This window comes from Dermochelys coriacea, chromosome 6, assembly GCF_009764565.3.
Source record: "Dermochelys coriacea isolate rDerCor1 chromosome 6, rDerCor1.pri.v4, whole genome shotgun sequence".
Classification (NCBI taxonomy): Eukaryota; Metazoa; Chordata; order Testudines; family Dermochelyidae; genus Dermochelys; species Dermochelys coriacea.
In genome coordinates this window covers 104913326-104932938 of record NC_050073.1, presented here as the reverse complement: position 1 = coordinate 104932938, position 19613 = coordinate 104913326, and the positions used below count along the sequence as shown (strand labels likewise).

Below are 19613 nucleotides of genomic sequence, written 5' to 3'. Positions count from 1 at the left end.
CAGCCTTGTCTTCTTTGAGTGCTCCTTTAGTTCCCTGATCACTGAGTGGCACCAATGTTTGTTTGGCAGGCTTCCTGCTTCTGATGTGCTTTTTTAAAAAATTACTATTAGTTTTTGTGTCTTTTGCTAGCAGCTTCAGAGACTTTTTTGGATTGCCTAATTATACTTTTACACTTGTCAGAATTTATGCTCCTTTCTATTTTCCTCAGTAGGATTTGGGGGGCCTATAACTCAAGAACCCCTTGGATGAATGACCCCAAATTTGGATCACTAATACTACCCCACATCTCCATGAGACACACTAAATTTCAAAGCAATCCATGTAACCAGTCAGATTTTAGGGGACTTACAATATTTGAGCATTAAAGCATATAAAATGGTGAGAATGGAAACCCTTTAGCCGTTTTTCTGTTTTTGGCACATGTACTGTAAAAATATACATTTTCTCACATACTGTTCTCAATTTGGGTCCCCCAAATATTTAGTGGGTGCCATGCACTACCTTGAGTAAAACTTGACAGATTAAGAGCATTTTGACTTACATTACAGCAATGGTTTTATCTCTAGCTTTGCGGGAGCACGCGTGCACACACACACACACACACACACACATAAACGCATGCACAAAACACCTAGAAACTTTGAAACTTTGCTATTTTTTCAGAGCTTGCATTTCCACAACCCCTATGTCAAATGACGCTACCCTGCATCCAGCAAAGGCACACATAATTTCGTAAGAATTCATCTCATCACGTTGATTTTAGAGGACATAGAAAGGCCAACCTTTAAACAGAAGTCATGACACAACCTTAACTAGAATAGCACTGCCCCATCACTATAATAAAATCCAATCACTTACTGGCCTGTTTAGAACTCCTTTTGGGTTGACTGAAACAAACCTGATTCCTTTTTAAATTATACCCTCCATTTTGTGCATACATGTTCATTATAGTAAGGGCTGGTTATGAGTGAGCAAACGCTGAATTAAGGAAAATTAAAAACTACATACAACTTTACATATTGACTACATTGAGAGCCCTGGCAGCCATCACAGGTTGTCTTTTTACAACCTACTTCGTATCATGATGAAGCCTCCCAACAATGACTTTTTTATAATTCACAAGCTTTGGCATGTAAAAATAATCAGCAGTTCAACATTGCTGGAAAACGTCATTTTTAGAATACTGCTTTGTTCAGTGTGAATTTGCATCTGTGGCTGTAAGAGCCTATAAAAAGTCCAAGAACATCCCACGTTTTATAGTTCCAGAGGCAGTTAAATTACTCTAAGACTGTTCCTTGGATGCAGCCTTGGATGCAATCTTCCTTGGGATGATTTTGACTTTACATCACCATCTAAATTTGCATGTCAAGAGACCTACTGAATTTCAGTTTCTGCAAAATGTCACTTTCTAATATAGAGAATGGTTTAAGTTTTATTGTATAGGTTTACAAGTTTATTTCAATAGGAAGGAATGCTATACTTTGTAAAAAGAAATGAATAAATATTTAGCAAGTTGAAGAAAAGATCTTTATTACTGACCTTGGCACAAAAAGTGGGAGTGTGCTAATAAAGTTTGCAGATGATACAAAGCTGGGAGGTATTGCCAATTCGGAGAAGGATCGGGATATTATACAGGAGGATCTGGATGACTTTGTAAACTGGAGTAATAGTAATAGGATGAAATTTAATAGTGAGAAGTGTAAGGTTATGCATTTAGGGATTAATAACAAGAATTTTAGTTATAAGTTGGGGACGCATCAATTAGAAGTAACAGAAGAGGAGAAGGACCTTGGAGTATTGGTTGATCATGGGATGACTATGAGCTGCCAATGTGATATGGCTGTGAAAAAAGCTAATGCGGTTTTGGGATGCATCAGGAGAGGTATTTCCAGTAGGGATAAGGAGGTTTTAGTACCATTATACAAGGCACTGGTGAGACCTCACCTAGAATACTGTGTGCACTTCTGGTCTCCCATGTTTAAAAAGGATGAATTCAAACTGGAACAGGTACAGAGAAGGGCTACTAGGATGATCCGAGGAATGGAAAACTTGTCTTATGAAAGGAGACTTAAGGAGCTTGGCTTGTTTAGCCTAACTAAAAGAAGGTTGAGGGGAGATATAATTGCTCTCTATAAATATATCAGAGGGATAAATACAGGAGAGGGAGAGGAATTATTTAAGCTCAGCACCAATGTGGACACAAGAACAAATGGGTATAAACTGGCCACCAGGAAGTTTAGACTTGAAATCAGACAAAGGTTTTTAACCATCAGAGGAGTGAAGTTTTGGAATAACCTTCCAAGGGAAGCAGTGGGGGCAAAAGATCTATCTGGTTTTAAGATTCTACTTGATAAGTTTATGGAGGAGATGGTATGATGGGATAATGGGATTTTGGTAAGTAATTGATCTTTAAATATTCAGGGTAAATAGGACTAATCCCCTGAGATGGGATATTAGATGGATGGGATCTGAGTTACCCAGGAAAGAATTTTCTGTAGTATCTGGCTGGTGAATCTTGCCCATATGCTCAGGGTTTAGCTGATTGCCATATCTGGGGTTGGGAAGGAATTTTCCTCCAGGGCATATTGGAGAGGCCCTGGAGGTTTTTCACCTTCCTCTGTAGCATGGGGCATGAGTGACTTGAGGGAGGCTTCTCTGCTCCTTGAAGTCTTTAAACCATGATTTAAGGACTTCAATAGCTCAGACATAGGTGAGGTTTTTCATAGGAGTGGGTGGATGAGATTCTGTGGCCTGCGCTGTGCAGGAGGTCGGACTAGATGATCAGAATGGTCCCTTCTGACCTTAGTATCTATGAATCTAAGATATTATGGTAACCTGCAACTAGAATCAGCAGATCAACTACACTATTCTCCAAAACAAATTTATAATAGTAACAGAAGCGATTAAGGTTCCAGTCATGGCAAGACTTTCATCATGTACAGGTGCTGTTATGAAAATGGAGACACTGTAGAATTAGGTTAAACCAATGGAAAACAACTATATTTCACTAAATAAAATTTCACTCTGTTGAACATCAGGTCAAGTAAGGACTGAGAAAGAAACTCTTGTAGTCTGAAGAAGAGGATCTTCAGAGCTCTAAGCTGAACCAAATCTTCAATTTAATTCTAAGACCAATGATCAATTCCAACATGTGTATTCTCTGTGAGGAATCATGTAACAACATTCAGTTGCTGAGACAGACACATGCCTCAGATGAAATGGTAAAACATGACCTCAAAAATCATGAGCCTCAAGCAGCAGATTGTAAATCTCATAACCCTGTAATATGGAATAGTAAATTATATTGAATATTTACAACGTACTACACTTTACATATATTTAATTAATCTCCACAATACCCGTGTGATGTAGGTAACATTATCCCATTTTGCAGAGGGAAAAACTAAACAGAAAAAACCTAAGTAACCTGCCCAGGGCCAAACAGTCAGGATGAGCATTCTAAAGTCTCTGCCTCCTAGACTCAGTGTTCAATTCATTAGACCATATTGCCTCTCTCTAGAGTGTGGCATTCCACTTCTAAAACTGGAGTTGGTTAATGTTTTAAGACTTGACAAATTCTATAATAGTTCTATTTTTCTGTTGACTGTAATCCACTTAAAATGAAACCACTTGAGGCCCCAGGCTCTTTAGGACTCTAAGACCTTTGGTGTCTGCTGAAACTGGCATATAGTCAATGTCAAATGGTATTTTGTGCGAAGTCTTTGAAATAGCTGCATGGCTCAAAACACTCTGCAGAGAAAAAAGTGATAAAAGTGTGTATTTTATTGTCCTTCCCCACTCCCTCCTTGAGAGTAGCTTCAGCCAGGCCGCAGCTACTTCGAAGACTTCATACTGAACATGCCTAGAGACTCAAGCTAAATATGAAGCTGCTAAGTTCAGCAGACACCAAAAGCTCCTGAGGGTAAGCATTTATTTTAAAAATTTAAATTCATACAAAAATAAATATAGTAAGGGGAAAAAACTAATGTACATCGGTCTCACTCTATATACACATACCCACCCCCCTTCTCAGCCATAAATACCTGGGTTGGCAGTTTAGCAGCCAAAGAGATTGTTTCTGGATTTATCTGTCAAATATGACAAAGCCTACAAAGCCTTGAAGGTTTCAGAGTAGCAGTGGACTGAATGCATCCGATGAAGTGAGCTGTAGCTCGCGAAAGCTTATGCTCAAATAAATTTGTTAGTTTCTAAGATGCCACAAGTACTCCTTTTCTTTTTTGAGAAAGCCTTGAAGGAGTCAATGTAGCCACTTTAGCTGGCTTTATTCACTCCACTCATTTAGATTCTATAGGATTAGACTAGACAGGTGCTTTCTCTTGCTTAGGATCCTTATTTGCTGAGTCCCTCTAGCTCAATAGATTTTTGAGACCAAAACAGAATCCACTTCAAGGAGCAGTTCTTCACCTTTAAATCCCTAAATGGGCTATGACCCAGCTATATCGCTGTCCTCACTCACTATGTCAGCTGTATTCAGTAGGGTGCTTCAGCTAGAGAAGCTGAGGTTAGAATTTGCAAGAGCAGAACACACACATCTCATCCATGGAATTGGTTACTGCTGAACCACTCTTCTACTTTTACGCATGAAAATAATCTTTCCCTAATAACTGAGCTATGGAGTCAGTCCAATACTGAATTGTTGAGGATATTTATGATTTAAGAGAACCTTCTACTTTTACGTACTAAATTCAAATCTAAATCATGTCTGTAGTGGCCAAAAGTTGTTTCTTTCCTCTTCCTTGCAGTCAATAGTGGCTGCATGTCTTCCCCATTGCTCCACACACTCATTTGGATGTCTCAAACTTCTCTTTTCCCTCAATATAACTACTCTCCCCAGCTCCATGTTGCCACCCAGTCTTTAGGCTCCCACAATTGTAGGAGCTTACCCCCTTACCCTCAGCAGCCCTACACACTTTCCCATCTCCTAACATGTGAAGGAGGCAGTCTATCCTCTTTCACATCCTTCAGCCATCCTCCCTGATCTGTGGTGGTGTTTTATTTAATCCATACTCAGACACAAAAACTCTCTCCTGTGGTGTTCTTCATCTTCAAAGTGCTTTACAAAAATGTATAAACTAATTTTTACTCAAATGTGTGTTAAACAGAGATAACGCAAACTTTACCAAACCAGAGAGAGCTATGTGCAAACAACAATTTTTCTTTTCCAAGTTTGCCCTACAGAAAACATGAAATAGGGCCAGTGGAACGTACTCCCCCACACTGCTTCAACATGAATGAACCACATCCTTAATTCTAAGCCTCTCTCTTAAAGTAAGTGGTTGCTAACCATAGTTCTAGTCCTTACCCAGAAATTACAGATAGGGTATGGGCAGTTATTCACTCGTTCCTGTTCACTCTGGCATTCCCATTCCCTCTGTCATATCTGCTGCTTCACTAGTGGCATGCAATACTGGAGTTGATATTCAGATAAAACAGGCTATCATTAAGGATTTAAAATATTCTTAAAGCCATAAACACAATACAAAGCAATTAAATATAAATATTTATCTGTGCTGTTCAGTTATCACTCAGTGCTTAAGGAGCTTGCAGGAAATCTGCCTTGTTCCCGTTCCAACTAGCTGTGCATAATAGGCTCTTCATACTGCCCTGCCCAGACTATCTGGGAAGCTCAGTCCTTAAAGGCACAGTCACCATACCATAATACCCTTGTGAGAGCCTAGATGAATTAAACATTTTTCTTCTACTTTTAATACAAATTACTGAATTGTAACTATAAAGCACTTGAGTAACATGAACTATAGACATATTTTTTAAATCCATAAGTGAACATTTAGTCCCATGTTAAATTTTAACATAACATTTGACACATTCAGTTGAAAATGTGAGCTATTAAAGGAAATGAGAAAGCAATCTAGTGTTTTTAACCTATTTTTCCTAACACCAAAAAAATATGCAATTTATTGAAAGAAACCTGCGAAAGTTTTCTTCTAATACTGTTATATGTTACATTCTTTTAGACATTTCCTTGACATATAAAGTGAAGTAAAAGCATACTCAATTATCAATGATGGCAATCAACCATATTGCAAGAATAGAAATAACTTTCTGATGTTCTTCTTTATACAGCCTTAGAAACAGTGATAGTAACGAGCTACATAATAAGGCCTCGATCCTGCAATGGGCAGCAGGCAAGCAGACTGCTATGGACATTAAAATTACTGGGGCAAGGCACAAATGCAGCTATGTGTCCATGTACTACATGTTGCAGGAATGGGGCTTAATTCAGTGTAACCCATTGGTCTTTGCTCTAAAGGAATCCAGAACTAATAAATTTTTCATTATGAATTTTCCATCTTCAGTATCTACAGTGAGATTATTGAAAAATAATTTTGATAAAACTATAAAACTGCTGTTCAAGTGCAACCTGAGTCCTTAACTGACTTATTAACATTACTAATGGTCTCTTCTCAAGAAAAATATACAGCGCAGCCTCAAAAATCCATATCTACAATACCACAAAATGTATAATCTACAAAAAAAGATTGGTGGTCTCTCCTCACCTCTCATTAAAGATATAACAGGAATCACAAAACCAGACTACTGTAGGGGCTAGAAGGGTCTCATTAATAAGATTTTAGTATTTTTACAAGTATAATGCAGAATATAAAGAATGTAAAAATATAAATAAATTAATATGAATGACAACTAACAAAATAAAATCAAGTACACTTTGTGATGTACTGTCCTTTGTTTTTTCTTTTAAACTTTTTTGCTCATAAATTTACTGATTCCAGAAAGTATCCCTATTCAGGACAACATTTAAACACATTCTAAAGTGCTTTCCTGAATCAGGAAATTCAGACTCAATCTTCTGAGGTGCTGACCATCTCATTAGATTAACTTCAGTGCAAGTTGAGGGAGCTTGTATTATCAAGCATTACTCAATAATGTCTCCAATCCTTCACGTTTACATAAGTACTTAACTTAAAAATAATAAATAATACTATGTATAAAACTGTTCATCCCAAAAAAATCCCAAAACAGTTTATAAAAATAACTTCACACAATGAAGATTACTACATCCTCTATTGAAATACAGTCACTTCTGGGATGATACATATCAGCTGCTTAGGACAGTAAGTGAATACTTCCTCCAGATTACTTGTGTATATTAAGTATACGTTAGCTAAAGCACAGAGTTCTGGCTGAAATCCTGGCCGTATTGAAGTAAGAGGGAGTTCTGCGACTGACTTCAGAGAGTGAAGTCCTAACCCTACTGAAGTCAATGGCAAAACTCCCACTGACTTTAATAGGATCATATATATAAACATATATATAAATGTTTTCAGTATGTTACCTTTGGATAGAAGAGCGACTTTTCTTACACAAAACCTTTTTTTTAAAGTTGATTTAACTGTAGTTGGACATACGTATGAACAAAATGTATGAACTTGGGTGCCTTAATTTAGGTTTCTGAATCTGTGTTTTGGGACCTAAATCAAAGTGGCCTGATTTTTCAGATGAGGTTAGCACCCACAGCTGTCAATGACCTATAATTTTGGTCTATCTTTGGAAAAATATAATGCAGATATACGGCAGTGTGTAACAACTAGGGATAGAGAGACTGTTTCTCATAAAAACTAGTCTGAACTTCAGAAAGTTTCAAATAAAGACTAGTCTGAACTTCAACAAGCTAGCCAGACCCTAACCCCAGCTACCTCCAACAGGCCATCATGCACTTTCCCTCTCTGGTGTTCAGTGTAATCTGGATTACAACTGATAGGGAAATGCCACGTAATTTACTTTGAACTGTGTCACCAGTTCAGGGTTGGAAGGAAGAGTCAGCAGGCCCACCTTTTGGTCCCTGCAATGGAGTCTTCAGAAAAGGTTGGGAGGTGACATCCAAAAAGATTTGCAGAAAAAGATTCAAAGTAGCATCTGAATTTGGGGGTTTATCAGTGAGGATTTCTCATTAGCTAATAATAGGCCTATATAGTTTAAACCATTTTCAGGGGGCAGGGGTAATACTACTATATTTAATATTATATTTAGCAAAAATTATCAACATTTCTCAAATTTTAGAACTGTAGTTTTGCTTGCTGTTTGTAAAAACAATATGCTTCCAATAACGCTCTTGACAGGAGCAGCAGAACCTCCTCCAGCCTCAGGTAATTTCCAGTCTTGACTTCTTACTGCTCATACTTCTGTCATCTAATCCCTGTTAAAAAACTACAGCTGGAGATTTCAAGTTTTTTCAGTGTAGTTTGGCAAAGTTAGGCTGATTGAAATTTTTCAAGTTTCAGTAAAATAAAATAATTTTACAAAGATATTCCTGATTTTTTTTACTTTTTTACCTGTTCTAGGTATAATGATCATAGACATCTCTGTTCTATTTGCATCTACAAATGTGCCTATTTTCACCCATGCAAGATTTAGCTCCAATTTTAGAAACCTAAGCTTCTGAGAACTTGGCTCTAGAGAATGCTGAAGACAATATTTCAAATGCATAATATGATTCTCAGGCAGCTTTAACATTATTAAGTGTAAGATGGCATGTGCAATATGAGTGTATTCTGCCAGATTATAAAGGTGTAATTAAAAATAAAAAAATATTTGATTTCCCTCTTGCCCACAAGAGGTTTACATAATTTTCCAAGCAACTAGAGTAGTTATACCGTTAATGAATGCAAATTGTACATTAACACCAGATGTTTATTTCATATTTAAAACTCTATAAGGCAATTACTAGAGATTTCTGATACAAATTTTAGTACAAGCAGATTATATTTATTCAATCACAGGTCATTTCAAGGGAAAACAAGAAAATGATGGACCATGTCAGATTTCACACATTGAAAGTAATGGAGTGTGGGCAATCTCACTTAATTACTTTCCAAATAACTAATTCAGTGAAATCATGCTAACATATCATTATCCCCACCCCATCTCCCTAAAAATCCCTAGGAAGCTACTTCCACATTTTAATCATGCAATGGATAAGCATTTTAAATTTAGTTTCATGGACGATGGACAGGCTGACTGAGCCAAAGTTTGTCCCCTTCTATAAACTTTCAGTTGCTTCTATTGACATGATTAATGTATCCATTGCAAATAACTCTAAATAGATTACTGTAGACAACTTCCCTATTTATTCCTCCCCAACCTTATCCTACACCCATAAAGATGAAAAGTAAAAACTTTCGACTATGGCCTACCAAAGTTCCCAGTGACAGAAAAGCAATTGCAACATCAACTTGACATATTTCACCTTAAACTTCCAGGAGAAAAAAATCAGAATAAAACTTATTAAGACTTAATAATATAGAATTCTTTGACTTAATGGTTTAATAATTTACTTCTAAAGAAATTTTAAATCCATTTTAAATTATCTGCATGTAGTTTAGACTTCAGTACAAAAATGAATTTTGGTATACTTAATTAGAAATTAAAACACATTTTACCAGCACTGTAAAGTACCACTAATTCTTAAACAACTCTTTGATGATCAGATAAAACATGATTTCCTAGTGAGAACCCAATGATTTAATTTACAATTCTGACTGTTGTTTTATTTATGATAAAATACTTAATACTGATGGTTTCACTTCATATTATCCACACTGACACAGATTTCCTAATGATGGTTGTTTATTATTGCGGAATTCTCCCTTATGCTGTATATTTTTAGCCAATACAGTGTTAAACATGTATTAAAATAACTTCTGTTTTAATTAAATTGTAACAAATTGGAATTAACACTATATATATTAGGGCTGTCGATTAATCGCAGTTAACTCATGTGATTAACTCAAAAAAATTAATCTTGATTAATTGCAGCTTTAATCACACTGTTAAACAACAGAATACCAATTGAAATGTATTAAATATTTTTGGATGTTTTTCTAAATTTTCAAATATATTGATTTTAGTTACAATGCATAATACAAAGTATACAGAGCTCATTTTACATTATTTTTATTACAAATGTTTGCACTGTAAAAATGATAAAAGAAATAGTATTTTTCAATTCACCTCACACAAGTACTGTAGTGCATTCTCTTTATCATGAAAGTGCAACTTACAAATGTAGTTGGTTTTTTTTGTAACATGACTGCACTCAAAAACAAAACAATGTAAAACTTTGGAGCTTACAAGTACATTAAGTCCGACTTCTTGTTCAGCCAATCGCTAAGAAAAACAAGTTTGTTTACATTTATGGGAGATAATGCTGCCTGCTTCTTATTTACAATGTCACCTGAAAGTGAGAACAGGCATTTGCATCGCACTTTTGTAGCTGGCGTTGCAAGGTATTTACATGCCAGATATGCTAAACATTCGAATACCCCTTCATGCGTCGGCCACCATTCCAGAGGACATGCTTCCATACTGATGACGCTCGTTGAAAAAATAACCTGTTAATTAAATTTGTGACTGAATTCCTTGAGGAAGATTTGTATGCCTCCTGCTCTCTTTTACCCGTATTCTACCATATATTTCATGTTATATCAGTCTCGGACGATGACCCAGCACGTTGTTCTAAGAATACTTTCATTGCAGATTTGACAAAATGCAAAAAAGTTACCAATGTGAAATTTCTAAAGATACAGCATTCAACCCCAGGTTTAAGAATCTGAAGTGCCTTCCAAAATCTGAGCGGCACTAGATACATAGATATTAAGGTCAGAAGGGACCATTCTGATCATCTAGTCCGACCTCCTGCACAATGCAGGCCACAGAATCTCACCCACCCACTCCTCTGAAAAACCTCACCTATGTCTGAGCTACTGAAGTCCTTAAATCATGGTTTAAGGACTTCAAGGAGCAGAGAAGCCTCCTTCAAGTCAACCATGCCCCATGCTACAGAGGAAGGCGAAAAACCTCCAGGGCCTCTCCAATCTGCTCTGGAGAAAAATTCCTTCCCGACCCCAAATATGGCAATCAGCTAAACCCTGAGCATATGGGCAAGATTCACCAGCCAGATACTACAGAAAATTCTTTCCTGGGTAACTCAGATCCCATCCATCTAATATCCCATCTCAGGAGATTAGTCCTATTTACCCTGAATATTTAAAGATCAATTACTTACCAAAATCCCATCCTCAGTGTTAAGCGGCCCCACTTCTTCTTTCTTAGTTTTCTTCTTATTTATATGGCTAAATAAGCATATAGCATGCTTTCAGAAGTCTTAAAAGAGCAACACTCTGATGCAGAAACTACAGAACCTGAACTCCAAAAAAGAAAAACAACCTTCTGCTGGTGGAATCTGACTCAGATAATGAAAATGAACATTCGTCAGTCCATACTCCTTTGGATCATTATCGAGCAGAACCCGTCATCAGCATGGACACATGTCCTCTAGAATGGTGGTTGAAACATGAAGGGACATATGAATCTTTAGCACATCTGGCATGTAAATATCTTGTGACGCCAATTACAAAAGTGTCATGCGAACACCTATTCTGACTTTCAGGTTACACTGCAAACAAGAACCGGGCAGCATTATCTCCCGCAAGTGTGAACACACTTGTTTGTCTGAGCGATTGGCTGAACAAGAAGTAGGACTGAGTGGACTTATAGGCTCTACAGCTTTACATTGCTTTGCTTTTAATGAAGTTATTTTTGTATATAATTCTACATTTGTAAGTTCAACTTTCATGATAAAGAGATTGCACTATAGTACTTGTAATGGGGGAATTGAAAAATGTTATTTATTTTGTTTTTTACAGTGCAAATATTTGTAATCAAAAATAAATATAAAGTGAACACTGTACACTTTGTATTCTGTGTTGTAAGTGAAATCAATATATTTGAAAATATAGAAAACATCCAAAAATATTTAAATACATGGTATTCTATTATTGTTTAACAGTGCAATTAATCGTGATTAATTTTTTTAATTGCTTGACAGCGCTAGTGTGTGTGTGTGTGTGTGTATATATATATATATATATATATATATATATATAAACAACTGTATTCCACAGACATTTACCACATTAACAAATGTATAATATTATGGGTTTATGAATACTTTATTGGGGGGAGGAAATTGTATCATTTATAATAGTCCATAGATGCTATTTTTAAAACTTTCGCCAGTTCTTCTCTGAATCAATCAGCAATTACAAAATGGTCTGTGACCTCAAAAAATAAACTCTTACATGCAGCAAAAAATGGGGGGAAAAGAAGTCTGTTCCTGAAATTAAAGCTAGATAGTGTTTTATTGGGCCGCACTTAATACAGTGTTACTTCAGAAGAAAACTGGGTAATGTTTGTAAGTAAAATTCACCCTAGTTCAGTGCACATAAAAGGCCCTCTGTACTGCTTTCACCCCATTAAGCTTTCAGCATGGTAGATATGTGATGCACAAGGGCTTTGTGTGGCTCTCCACACTGAAGTGAATTTCACTAAGTGAGCATAAATGTTTGATCAAAAATTATCTGGATATTCCACACATCCTCAAAATTCTGTGGTACAAACACGGAGGTATCAAAAGATAGATTCTCTGTTGCTTTCATTTAAAAGAGCAATAAGACAGATGAAAGGAAAATACCAAGGAAAAGGATGATGTTTCATCCATTAACATTTTTTATTATCAGGTATTAAATTAACACTCACTGAAGATACAAGATTAGCAGCGCTAGCTACTGAATGAAGTCTTCCACTGATCTACAAAGCTAATACAAACATTGCAAGCTTCTCCATGTGAACTCAAAATGTACTCCTGAAAGAAATGGCTCTAGGGATAAAAGGTGAGATAGTTTAGTATCTATGTCCTATTCAATTTTGTACTTCTTATAAGACTAACAATAAAAGCATCAAGCAGCGCCAGTTATGCATTTGTGCATTGTATATTGTGATGTGTACATCTGTCCACAGAGAACTGAATTAAGACCTGATTCATTTCACATCATTTCTGGAAAGTAACAAAGAGACAACTTTCTATCACTACCAACCTTTGCTAGATTTGAACCAGTAACCCACAAGGTGAATAGACCAGGCATTCTCAACCTTTTTCTTTTTCCCCCCCTCCCCCAACATGCTATAAAAACTCCACGGCCCACCTGTGCCACAACTGGTTTTCTGCATATAAAATCCAGGGCTGGCATTAAGGGGTAGCAAGCAGGGCAACTGCCCAGGGCACCACAGCACAGGGGGCACCGCGAAGCTAAGTTGCTCAGGCTTCTGCTTCAGCCCCAGGTAGCAGGGCTCAGGGCTCCGGGCTTCAGCCCCATCCAGTGGGGCTTTGGTTTTCTGCCCTGGGTCCCAGTGACTCTAACCCTCATCCTGCTTGGCGGCCCCCCTGAAACCTGCTGCAGTGCCCGTGGGGCCCCAGACCCCTGGTTGAGAATCACTGGAATAGATTCTATATCCCATTGCTAATTCCCTCACCCATCCATTGTTGCTGCAGTTAAGTTTAAAGAGAGGGAGATATTGGCAGGGCATTCTCCATTAAGATCCCTTGGTTCTGAATTTGGATCTCCGCAAATCCATCTGCTACAAGGCTCATCTCCAGATACAGGTATTTAGTGAGAAGGTAGGTTGTAGGGAGTAGAGTATATGTATTTATTTCACTCATTGTTGGATAACTATTAAAGTATGGGAAGTCTATTTTTATTATATTGCAATTGTTGATTGTATTAACTATTCTGAGTTTTAATGTTTGTCAGAGTGCTCAGATGGGCACTAAAGATGGATATAAATTGAAACAAACAACTGAAGCTGACCACGATCACATGAACCAAGGCCCAAGCTAATTTATTTTCTCCCCTGAAACTAACAACATTTCTGTGACTTTACTACTTACTACCAACATGGCCACATATTATATGGCAAAAATCTTAATGACAGGTGATCCTCTGTGTTTTCTTTGTATTTCACTGTTATTGTCTTTATTTGCATAAATGAAAAACAAAAATTCAATCTAGCGGGTAAGATATCTTACCACTTAGTCTACCACTTAAGGAAAATTTAGAGCTTAAGACATTACTGCTAGCAATTATACTTTTGATAGAAAAGCAAACCCAGTTTTAAATTACAGTCATGGCATTCTTTGCAAAATCAGGGGTTCATAAAAATTATAACATGAATTTCAGATAAGGGATCAGGTACAAATTTGGCATAGAATTGGAAGATTCTTATACTCATGATTTATCGGTACAATATCTCCCATTGATTTAAACAGGGATGGGATGAAAAAAAAATGAATTTATCAGTTGGCCCTGTCTACCACATTGCTGAGGTAAAATTTATTAAAGTTTATTATTGTGCTCTACACAAATAGATTCTACATTTGAAAGTGTATTTTCATGCAAAAAGTCTGTAGTTGCAAAAATAAATATTTGACAGTTTTACTTTCACCCTCTAGCTAACTGTCTGTATCTGTGACAATCTCTTGATGTTTAAAGTGCTGTATTAAGATTTAAGGATAAAAGCTCACACCCTGTGCAAACTCTCAGCAAATGGGCTTTTTGCAGAAAATAGGAACACTGGGGGCCTGAATTCCATCACCTGGATCCTGGACACTCATTAAGCAGGTCCATAGCTATTACTGTAGCACCAGGGATGTGCAGTGGATCACAGTGGTTACTACAGTTCCTACATACAGAACTGTGGTCTGTGTATCCATGCAGTTTGCAAACCTCTGTCCACATACTGATTCCTTCACTGACTATCAAGGGTCACCCCTGCATCTCAGAATTCAGCTGGCGATAAGAAGGATGCAGTGTAACTCCTGTGTGTGACTTAATCTGTGGACCTCCACATCCAGGACGATTCTCCCTATCAAAACAATTCATAAAACAGAGACAGGGCTGAAATGCAAGCTTAAGAACAAATTCAGTTAACAGTCAAAATGCCACTTTTAATACTTCCACTCCCTCTTCTATTTTGAGAAATGGTATTTGGTCTGAACATCTTTCTCGCTAGTTCAGCAATGCTGCTTTTGAATTTAGAGAACAAATTAATAACACAATGACTAATTTCAGAGTAGTAGCCGTGTTAGTCTGTATCCACAAAAAGAAAAGGAGTACTTGTGGCACCTTAGAGACTAACAAATTTATTGCTCCAGCCTTTTCATTTTATGGAATACCAAGAAGGGTTTAATAGACCACAGTGTGAGAACCACTAGGTTAGTGGGTTGAAATGTCAGTTAGGAGTCACAGCTTCTATTTCTGGCTCTGCCACTAACTCACACTGTGGCTTTGGGAAAGTCACTTAATTTCTTCATGCCTCAGTTTCCTTATCTATAAACTGGGAGCAAATAGTGCATCCCTACTGTAGTGGGGTTTAATAAGTTAGTTTGCAAATCACCTTGAGATCTTCAGAAGAAAGTCTCCCTAGATATGCAAAATAAAATTTGTTAGTCTCTAAGGTGCCACAAGTACACCTTTTCTTTTTACAATGACTAACTGTATATGCTAGTTAAACTTAATGGCTTCCTTCCTAAGAATAACAGCAAAGTTATTCTAATACTAGATAGGCTCTCCATAACCAAGCCTGAGAAATGTTATCCAAGATCTAATTTCTAACATTCCAAGTCAATTATGGGTATCTATTTGTTATAAAGACTGCTCTGCTTACCGAGAAGATGGCTTAATGTAATTTCTGACAAACATGCACAAGACAGTCATCAATAGGAGAAACTGGTAGTGTCTTACTTGAAGAAAAGTAATATGTACACATGCACTATCTAACTTTAAAACAATAAAATGTTTTGCATATCTAGGGAGACTTTCTTCTGAAGATCTCAAGGTGATTTGCAAACTAACTTATTAAACCCCACTATAGTAGGGATGCACTATTTGCTCCCAGGTTATAGATACGGAAACTGAGGTACAAAGAAATTAAGTGACTTTCCCAAAGCCACAGTGTGAGTTAGTGGCAGAGCCAGAAATAGAAGCTGTGACTCCTGACTGACATTTCCACCCACTAACCTAGTGGTTCTCACACTGTGGTCTATTAAACCCTTCCTGATATTCCATAAAATGAAAAGGCTGGAGCACTTGCTTTAACCAACTAATTGTGTAAAGAATTTACCCTTAGGCTTTTGGATACCAAACAAACAAAACAACTCAAAATGAAGATGAAAAAGCTTATTTTTCTTCTGTTTCTTCTCACTCTCTTTTCTCTAATTACTCTGATCATTACACTATCCTCTCCATCAAACACATTTTAACCCTGCCTAGTGCATGAATCTTTGATTTTTCTTTTGTCCCTACGCCCCTCAGTTCCAAGCTGCCAGTAGCTCCCATTATTTCTTCTCTTAAAATACTAAAAGTAATCATTTCCTCTCAACATAGAAAACCTTGAAACACACAAAGATTATCTTTGCAAGTTCTACCTATCAGCCCTCCTCACATATTACTTTTCCCTAGGCCACTCTATACAAAATATGGGTTTTGAAATTGTGTTCCTCTCTGAGGCGCCAAACACATTTCTTTGCTCCTCAGATCTCTGCCACTTCCAGTCTATGCTGTCTCCAATCTTCTAACTGGTCGCTGTTACTCTCTCCTCTACTCTCAGCCTTATACCATCTTTCACACCAACCCGTTATGCATGCAAGAGCTTCCCAAATGCCAATGAAGCAATCTTCCTCTCCACTTTCAAATACAGCACCTCCACTAGTATCTTCTGTCTTTGTTGTTTTCCCAGGGGCCACACTGGACTGTTTGAATTATCTGATCTCCTCAGGGCAGAGAATGTGAGTCCAATTCTCTAGCCTTTCATCATGTAAGTTAGTCTCACTGAAGAGGACTATGTAAGCTGGAAAGCTTGTTTCTCTCATCAACAGAAGTTGGTCCAATAAAATATTACCTCACCCACCTTGAAAATCTCATTGAAAACTAACTCATGTAAGGAAAAGCTGCAGGATCCAGCCATTTGTTCTTCCTATATACAGAACAATCTACATACACAATGTAGGGTGACCAGATAGCAAGTGTGAAAAATCAGAACGGGAGGTGGGAGATAATAGGACCTATATAAAACAAAGCCCCAAATATCGGACCGTCCCTATAAAATAGGGATGTCTGGTCACCCTAATACAATGCCACATAAAACGGACTAACTTATTATACAATTTGTGATATCTGCTATTATATGATTTTTAAAATACCTAGAAGTCTTACGTTACAGAAGAAACAGGTAAATAATTCATTCATCCACATTCAAACAGTTAATGTGGAAGGGATGAAATGAGATTTTAAACTTTTGTCTAGCATGTATTGTAGCATATTTACAGCATTCACAATGATCTATCCAGAGTCACAAAGTCAATATAGGAAATTTATGTCCAACAGATAATATTCTCTTTAACCTATTCAGAGGGACAGCTATTACAGCTCACAAATGTATGTCACTAAAGACCTAAAAAGAAAGCAATCAAGAAATTTTGCTCAGCAAAACAACTCACTAACATATTATAGAGGCTAAAATATTAGCTATAATGTATTTCCTCCCTGGAAACAGAATTAATTATTCTCTAAATTTAAGCATAACGTATAAGTCTACTAACAGATAAACTGATAATACTAATACAAAAAGATCAAGTTTAATGTTCTAAGGGATGCAGAAAATAAAGTATATGCAGCACATTGTAATCTATTACATGGATCATGTATCATATTCTCAACATTCTGCGAAGTGTTAGCATATTCTTATGTTGCACAGCTAGCCTAGGTCTTCCCCCTAGAAAAATCAGGCAGAATTTATCATCATCACTATTTGTTCAACAGAAGTTTTGCAGCTGTGGTTTTAGTAGTTGCCCTCCTAAAACAATTTAACTTTCCCTTCTCGCTTGTACCTGAACAGCTAGAATCTGGTTGATTATTACAAGGAATCTGGGGAAGAAGGAATAAAAGATATGTGCTCACACAATATTTAGTAAAACTTCTAAGAAAAAATACTGTATTTACACTTACAATTTTAGTGGTAAAGGATAAACAAATTTTCAAACATTTTAGTCTGGGTTCTAAGGTTTGCAATGAAAAACTCTTTACATTTTTTATGCATTCTATTGTTAGTATTATTTTTAAAAATTTTATATTACTTTAAAGTTACCTTAAATATTTTTCCCAAGCAGCTATAAATACCAGCTAATCAAAATAAACATACCTCCAACCATCCTGCAAGGCCAATTATACCAATATTTCCTCTGATGGTATTGGTTATTACCCTTTCCTTTTTTTTTAATGCTCTTTTATTGCAAATTAAGCTGCATCTCTTTCATGCAGTCATCCAAGCACAACTGAACAAATCCCTCCTGTGAAATATGTCAGAAACTACAGAACTTAGTAACTGATGGGTTTAGTTTCAACCCAGCATTTTATCCTAAAAATAGCCTCCCTTGGGATCAAAAATCTTAGTATACACATGTAACAAATCTCCAGCAATACACAAAACATGAAACCCTCAGAGAGAAAATCTTTAACTAACGCAGGTTACAGGGCTTACAACTTTCAACTCTCCTCCCCCCCCCCCCCCATACAAGACATGATGATGTGAAATAAACACGTGTCAGTTGGACATGGTTTGACCAACAAGGTGGTGGCTCATGCACATTCAAACGCAGAGCCGGGTCTTACAGACACACAGTGGTGGGGTGGGGGTCCACTTTTTCGCTATGTGGGGGAACCAGATCGTTGTTACAGACCCACGCACACGAACGAACCAGATGCCAAAGAAGTTCAGCACAAGGGGGCCACCTACTACCCTCCACACACAGCAGCAAACGTAGTCCGCTTTGCGCTGAGGGACAGGAGGGCGGCGGGGCAAAGTTTTCCCCTCCCTCTTCCCCGGAGTGAAAATCAGGGAGCTCCACAGTTTCAGCAGAGGCGAAGATCCACAAGAGCCCGGGAAAGGCCCCCCTCGGGAGAGGGTGCGGAAGGGGGATTTGCCAAGCCCGGTCCTGGCTCCGCACTCAGCCCCCCACTTGCAGACAGCCAGGGCGCAGCGGCACTTCCAAGGCGGCTCCCGCACTCCGGGCTGCCGCCGGGGCCCGCTGCCTGCCGGCCCCGGGCCCGCTCAACGCGGGAGCACCGAGCTCCGCACCCGGCCGGGCGGCTCTCGCGGGGCCCAGCCCGCTCTTACCGTTGCAGAACTGGAGCAGCGAGGACGTGTCATAGAGGCTGCTGTAGCTGGAGAATCCGTCCTCCATCCCGGCGCTCCCCGCTCCGCTCCCCCGGCCTCTGTCTGCCCGGCGCTGGCGGCGGCTCCCTGCTCTCACCCACACACCGAGGAGCTGAGGCGGCTGGGGCCGGCCCTGCTGCCTGCCTCTGTCAGTTACTATGACAACGCCGTCACTCCGCCGCGGCCTGGGCTGCCGCTTCTCCTCCGCCTGGGGGGGGACCCTGCTTCTCCCACTGACGAGAGGGGGAGAGTACGGGCTGCTCTCCCCTCCCGGTGACTGGGGGCTGCTCCCTTCCCTATAACTGGAGGGGGGGCTGCTCTCCCCTCCCGGTGACTGGGGGGGCTGCTTCTCCCTCCCCTGTAATAGGGGGTGGCTGCTTCTCCCCTCCCGGTGACTGGGGGGCTGCTCCCTTCCCTATAACTGGAGGGGGGGCTGCTTCTCCCCTCCCGGTGACTGGGGGGGCTGCTTCTCCCTCCCCTGTAATAGGGGGTGGCTGCTTCTCCC

At 38.5% G+C, this 19613-nt stretch overlaps 1 protein-coding gene across 8 annotated transcripts in view; it reads right to left on the bottom strand.

The window, feature by feature from the left end:
- The window catches only part of EML1 (EMAP like 1), a 210760-nt gene that overhangs the window by 126982 nt on the left and 64165 nt on the right, over positions 1-19613 (bottom strand). For 2 of the 8 annotated variants that reach the window (XM_043516651.1, XM_043516652.1), the window contains exon 1: positions 19070-19349. The exons of 2 other annotated variants lie outside the window; for them this stretch is intronic. In XM_043516651.1, coding sequence (XP_043372586.1) covers positions 19070-19136 — 67 coding nt within the window. In that variant the 5' untranslated portion in view covers positions 19137-19349. Of the gene's footprint in view, positions 1-19069; positions 19352-19613 lie in introns of those variants that run through there. 4 more of the 8 variants (XM_043516650.1, XM_043516653.1, XM_043516654.1 and 1 more) reach the window with 4 other exon arrangements.